This window comes from Pteropus alecto, unplaced genomic scaffold (genome assembly GCF_000325575.1).
Source record: "Pteropus alecto unplaced genomic scaffold, ASM32557v1 scaffold315, whole genome shotgun sequence".
Taxonomy (NCBI): Eukaryota; Metazoa; Chordata; class Mammalia; order Chiroptera; family Pteropodidae; genus Pteropus; species Pteropus alecto.
The window spans coordinates 44,846-51,471 of record NW_006436671.1 but is presented as its reverse complement, the minus strand read 5'-3'; the positions used below and the strand labels follow the sequence as shown (position 1 = coordinate 51,471).

General features: G+C 39.7%; 1 protein-coding gene across 2 annotated transcripts in view; it reads right to left on the bottom strand.

Moving 5' to 3' along the window:
- Window positions 1-6,626, bottom strand: part of SMYD1 (SET and MYND domain containing 1) — a 60,119-nt gene that overhangs the window by 17,071 nt on the left and 36,422 nt on the right. The window contains exons 4-5 of one of the 2 annotated variants that reach the window (XM_006913496.1): window positions 4,751-4,881; window positions 2,095-2,133 (exon numbers count right to left, since the gene is read on the bottom strand). In XM_006913496.1, coding sequence (XP_006913558.1) covers window positions 2,095-2,133; window positions 4,751-4,881 — 170 coding nt within the window. The remainder of the gene's footprint in view (window positions 1-2,094; window positions 2,134-4,750; window positions 4,882-6,626) is intronic. The other variant, XM_015590627.1, reaches the window with a different exon arrangement.

Genomic DNA, 6,626 nt, shown 5'->3' with positions numbered 1-6,626 from the left:
TTCCCTCACAAGGCCAGAAGCTACAGAAAACAAGTGGTGAGCCCTGAAAGCTGGATCTTAAGCTGTGCTCTTATATCTACCCAGAATTCTGGGGCCTCACTACCCAGCAGGAAACCACCATCCACAGAGTGAGTAGCAGGATGCAGAGGCTGAGGAAAGCATTTACAGAGACATCCATGGTCAATTCTTTTACCTCCCAGAGAGACTATCAGACACTATGAAAGGTGGGACAAGATTTCAGCATCACAGAAGGGGCCCAGTGAAAGGCATCACCTTACACATGCTCTGAGGTGACAACTGAGCCAACTACTGAATGGCAGTGACATGTATGTCTGGATATCAGAGGTGACCACCTAAGGTTAAAAAGCCTTCTCCCAAAGTAGAGTACACTGATTTGCCAAATAAATATGGTAATATATATAAAAACAACTTGTATGGCACCTGGAAAAATTAAGTTCCCATTCACTTTTTGTTTCTTCTTTCTTTTCATCCTCACCCCAATTTTTGGCAGCAGCTGTTACTGAACGATGAAAGGTAAGAGGGAGAGGAGCGCCCAGTGATTCTACTCACAGCTCTGCTTAGAATCCTATGTCCAAGCTGCAGGAAATCAATCTCCTCATTTCACAAATGAGGACACTGATGCCCAGAGAGGAGAAGTAATTTCCTCAAAGGTCCCATAGCACTTTGGTGACAGTCAAGATTAGAACTAAGTTCCATTCACACTTCACCATATCACATTGGCCTCACCTGATTGTTTTCAGTTTGCCTCCCAATGCGCAAGAAATGAGATGCACCAAAGCCCTCAATTTTAGGACTCTACTAATGTACTAAATAGTTCTGGGCCAGTGTTGAGTGTGGATCTCTGGCATTTGGTCCTAGTGGGGTAAGTAAGCAATTCTACCTCCACCAGCCCCCTTCACAGAGGCAGTTCAGCACAGTAACATATCCCCATTCAACAATGATTTGGTGACCAATTAAGTTAAGATTTTCAGTAGCTTTACTTCTCATCATGGTTAAGCCAATTCGTGTAAGGTCTCAGAGTATCTCAAATTATTTCAATGATATTAGAAAATTTTCAAACCAAACTAATTTAATGTCATTTAAATATGAAAAAAAATGGATATATGTATACCCCATTTTATCAAACCTGGAGTTGGGTATCAGAAGATAAATAGTGACTACCACTCCGTTCTGGACCCTAGATTCCTTCCATCTCTAACACTCTGCAATTTTATAGTTCAGCCAATTGAACCACAAGTAGGCAATTAATTTAAGTCTTTCTTGTAGAGATTGGGAAGGTTTCTAGAGACACTCTCATCTTGACCTTCGCTCTCTAGATATGTAACCAAATGCCCAGGAGATGATGTGAATTATCCAAAGTCACATGCAATGCATGCCAACACAGACTCAGGTGCACAAACCACTCCTCCCTCTGCATTCCCAAAGCCCAAATTCCCATGCAGCATTTTGTTCTAAATCCAAAGGGTATTTCAAGTACTTTCAATCCCAGTTTAAGGAAAAGACCCATCTGGAGCCATTTGTTTGTGATTAAGAAAAGTCAAAAGTAAAATCTAACCTAAACTACTAATTCATAGTTGGCCAGAAGTAGTAAACAGAATACTATGAATAAATATTTATCAAAAATATCACAGTTATGGGTGTGATTTTCAGAACCCAATCTGAGTGAAAAGTTGGGAATTATAAACAAACATAGTCCCTTAGTAGGTCAGATATATCAGCAGTCCTCATCTCATGATAAGCAGGGTTTAGAGGGACAATGTGGTTTTTGCTAAGATGTTGTGGACCATAACAGACTGCCATGCTTTGATGTTGGAGGAATGAGAGATATAAGGACTGAAAGAGGAGAAAGAAAGAAAGCAAAGTACAACAAAGGCATAACAGGTAGCGAGTGGGTGAGGAACAAAACGATTAACTTAAATGCATTAAGAATACAGCATTCAGCAAAGACTCTAGGGTACAGAACATTACAAATGGACAGCAGCCATGTAGTCTTCAGAAGGGGTGGCCTCAGCAAACCAGGCAAGTGAGGGAGATGGGTCAGAGGAACAGGGATGTTTGCAAGAACTGACCCACCTCATCTGAGTGTGAAACATGGATTTCACTGCCTCATGACTGAAAGACAAAACAGACACCCAAATGGAAATCATTACCATTGGCTAATCCTGCACAGCTAGCGAAGGTGCATAGCATTCCAGGTTATGCAATCAAAGCTTTAGCCATAACAACAACCTTTATACTAGTCCCTGTAGCTGGGCTCACTTGACAAGATGCAGCCTGATATAGTGGAAAGCACACTGGATTTGAAATGAGAGGTTCTGGGTTCAAAAGTACTCATCCTTCCCTGAGTGTCAGTGTTCTCATCTATAATCTGATAATGAAACATATGAAATAATGCTTTAAAAGTATAGAGCTAAAAAAAGTATAGAAAGCTATTATTATCTCACAAACAAGCATCTCAGACAAATAAGTGTTACCTCTTTTGATGTCTATCTCATGGAGTTTGAACTGTATATAGAAAGTGGTTAGGTCACACAGGCAGTATGTAAAAAATGTTGAGATTAGAATTGGGTTCCTAACATCATGACCAGTATTCTTTCCACTATGGCAGGCAGTTTGACAGTGACTGCAAAGTCACCTTTTCTTGCATGACAACCAAGAAGCCCAGGTAAAACATGGCTGCTCAAAATTAGTGGATGTATAGAAGCCAGAGCAGATGCTGGTGATGATCTGAAGAGCAGGTTCTCAGGTTCCAGTGGCTGTTATATGTAGTGACAGAAAGAGCTCTGGGTCACCACTGCTTAGGGGAGGGGTATCCAGAAAGACCAGCCCTATATGTGGCTGAATTTAATCCCCTCTGCCAACCAGGCTAACCTTGGACAACAGCCTCTCTGGGGAGGATTCCATGAAGTCCAGGCCAGTGACCCCAGGAGGCTTAGGAAGGGAAACACAAATGCTGGGAAAAGTTTATCATCTGGGTCTAAAATAAAATTTCCTGTCTTGAGTGATTTTCGCAATTGCCAAAAAACCTGACGTCATGTGGGCTCTTGCTTTTAGAAATAGGAAGTAAAAAGGAAATCAGAGTCCTTGCTATATTGAGGTTTAGGCTTGATTCTTGGCTGAGAACCAGAAACCATTGTCTTTGGTTTCTAGGGAGTTTGGGGCGGAGGGAAACTTGCTCATTGTTAGTGGCTTAGAATCAACTTGCATCAGTCATAAGAGCTTGTCTCTAAAAGTAAAGAGATATTGCTCAGGCCTCCTTCCTCCAAATACAAATACCCCCAGTCTGAGCTATGGACAAACAGAGGCTCATCCTGTTTACTGACTCTTCTGCATTTGTGCCCCACTCCCAAATTTTACTCTTTGTCTTTCCCTCCCCTAACCCGTGCCTTCTTGGGGTCAGGGGAACTGACCTCTGAGGACTTCGTCACCCAGGTTCCTTTGCCTTCTTGCTTCTGATTGGGGTTTGGCCAATGGAGGGAAATGAGAAGATGGGAGGAGAGAGAGGTTGAGATGTTTACTCTACTGGATCTCTCTCTGCCTCACCATGGTTCTAGCAGTGGCTTGTTTCTCTACAAGTAGAGAGGGTGGGACCTCCCCCCTGGCTACAGCTCTCACCAACCACAGGAACAGTACTTCTTCTACTTGCTCTTCCAGGTCTAGAGATGATAATGTTTTCACGTTGTTGCTAGATCTTTGACACCTTAGCATTCTTTGTTAGTTTCTTAAATTCTACCCATGCTTCTATAAATTATCTTTTTATTAAATTCTCTTCAGGTGAACTATGAGAGTTCCTTCTGATTTCTGCTGGGACCTTGACTAATATCTGCTTCTACCAAGTGCCTTCTCAGTTTATGATGTTTTGCAATGACCTCTAGATAGATAATCCCAGGCACCAAGTTTTAACCCATTTCCCATTTGCCTCGAGAATACTCACCAGCAGTGCTCATAGCTGCAGCATTTACCCCAAGATAACTCACAGAGTATAGTCCTAATCTGTGCCCCCAATTTGTGCCCCCAAAGTTTGCCACAAAATATCTCACTTTTATTATTATTTTCGAACCACTCCAGCATATCGATAGTCTTTGGAAACAAATGACATCATTCTATTTACAGTATTCTGTTTTTAGTAGTTGTATTTCCATTTACGAAATATAGTAATTCTTGATCGCTGAAAATGTCAAATCCTAGAAAACATAACATTCCTATGCATGATGTTAATGTCATTCTCAAACAGTTGTTAGCCGAAGATGCATTTGATGAATCTGATTTATGTATACATTTCTGTTACATTAGGATAAGAGACAGTTCTGTTTAAAAATAACTCCAATTATATTTTATTTTTACATTGAAAACCAGTCAGATTTGCTTTAGCCCCAAAGAGCATGCTTGTGTAAAATTAAATTAATGCTGGCAGAGAGCTGCACTTTTTTTCTAAACAGGAAATGGGTTAAAATAGTAATTAGAAGTTTATCTAACATATCTATAACATATCTTGAGGCAACATTAAGAAACATAGAAAGATTCAGAAATTACCCATGTGGAACTCTTTGCTATCCTCCTTGTTACCTTTCTCCAAGCCACAATTATTCTAGAATGAAATTTCTTTCTTCCCATTTGAAATCCATGCTGGTTCAGGTTCAACAGTTTACCTTTGACTTAAGTCAAGTCAAGAAAACAACATAAGGTCTCCCCACCCCTTTCTCACTACCCCAGTGAAAGACATACTCACTTGCCATTGTTAAATATGACGGTGCAGTTGGGCCAACAGTCATGGTTCACCAGGCCCAAGTTGGGGAAGATGCCAACACCCACTGCCTGCAGGCCTCTCTGATCACTGAGTGTAAAACCATTGCAGTTAATCTACACAGCAGAAAAGATAAAAGAGTCAGCTAACAGACAGAGTAGGGATAAGTCACCATCTAGCTATTGAAAGTTAAAAAAAAAAAGAAAGAAAGAAAAGAAAAGAAAACCTGGTCTCATTCTGGAAATTCTTAGAGAGTCTGGAAACCAAACAGTCTCCTGTTCTGTGTGTGACTCAAAATGACCCTCAAGATTAGTACCATGGGAGAGTCTTGTATTTGTTAAAATGCAACACCACCTTGAAAGTTTTGGTAGCTATATTCTAAAGAGGACAAAGATGTAAATATTTGTTCTGAAAGTCTCTCTCCTTCCTGTATCTGGGTCTCACATGAGTCTTCTCCAGTATCCATTTTGGTTCCTCTCTCTGTGTTCTACTCTGCCTTAATGTGTGTGCATGTATGTGTATGTGTGTGTGTCTCCCTTGCTTTCTGCTTTCTTTGCCTACCCATCCTCAAATCCTATAAGCTGCTCATAAGATAAAATTGACATCTCTTTTTTATTATTTTGTGTCTGGTGGATATTTTATACTCCCTGTTCACAATTTTAAATTCTGATGAGTGCAATATTTATCTCTGAATACAAAGTAAATCAAGTTCGTTATTACTTATATACTCAATTTATTTCCTTTTCCTTAAAAATATACGGTTCTTTATAAAAACATATTCTAAATATCTGCTCTCAGGACATGAAAAATGCTTAAGAATAAATATAACCCAGAATACATTAACAACTGCACAGAAATTTCTGCTTTACATGTAAATAACATATAAGTACACTATATATAATATAATATACATTTATATATGTCAGTTGAGATGTATAGTACATGGTTATTTGTTACAGATACCAAAGGAGTGTCACTTCTCCATTCAATCTCATCAGTCATTCAGCAAATACATGAAGTTAAGCCTGTCAGTACCACTAAGAAGCTTGTTACCTTGCTCAAATTTCTTTCTTCTCTGAGCCCCAGGTTTCCCATATATAGCTTGAATAATTGTACTAGATGATCTCTACGGTCCTTTCAGCTTTGTACTTTGGTGATTATGACATCCTGTGATGTAGTTCCCAGACCATATTATGGATACCCAATATGGGTCTATGACACCCACTCACCCCAAGGCTGTGGAGCATAACCGCTAAGAGTAACAACCCTGGTACCAGACATATTGGACACCAGCTCACTGTGTGGCCTTTGGAACTCATGGAAGCTCTCTGGGCCTAGGCTTTCTGTTTATAAAATAGAAATGTTAAAAGAATGGAGTTCACTTTGTGTTGTAAAGATTGCATAAAATAATACGTGTGATACTGGGATGGTTACTTTTACGTGTCAACTTGGCTGGGCTATAGTGCCCAGATATTTGGTCAAACATTATTCTGTATGTTTCTGTGAAGGTGTTTTTCAAGTGGATTAGCATTTAAATTGGTAGACTTTGAGTAAAGCAAATTAGCCTCCATAATGTAGGTGGCCTCATGCAATCTGTTGAAGGACTAAATAGAACAAAGACTGATCTCTCCTGAGCAAGAAGGAATTCTGCCAGCAGATGACTTTTGGACTCAAGCCACAACTTCTTCTTTGGGTATCCTGCCTGCTGGCCTACTGGCAGATTTTGGATTTACCAAGCCTCCACAATCTCAAAAGCTAATTTGTTAAAATAAATCTTCTTTTAGATAGATGATGGTAGATAGATAGATAGATAGATAGATAGATAGATAGATAGATAGATAGATAGATGATAGATAGATGA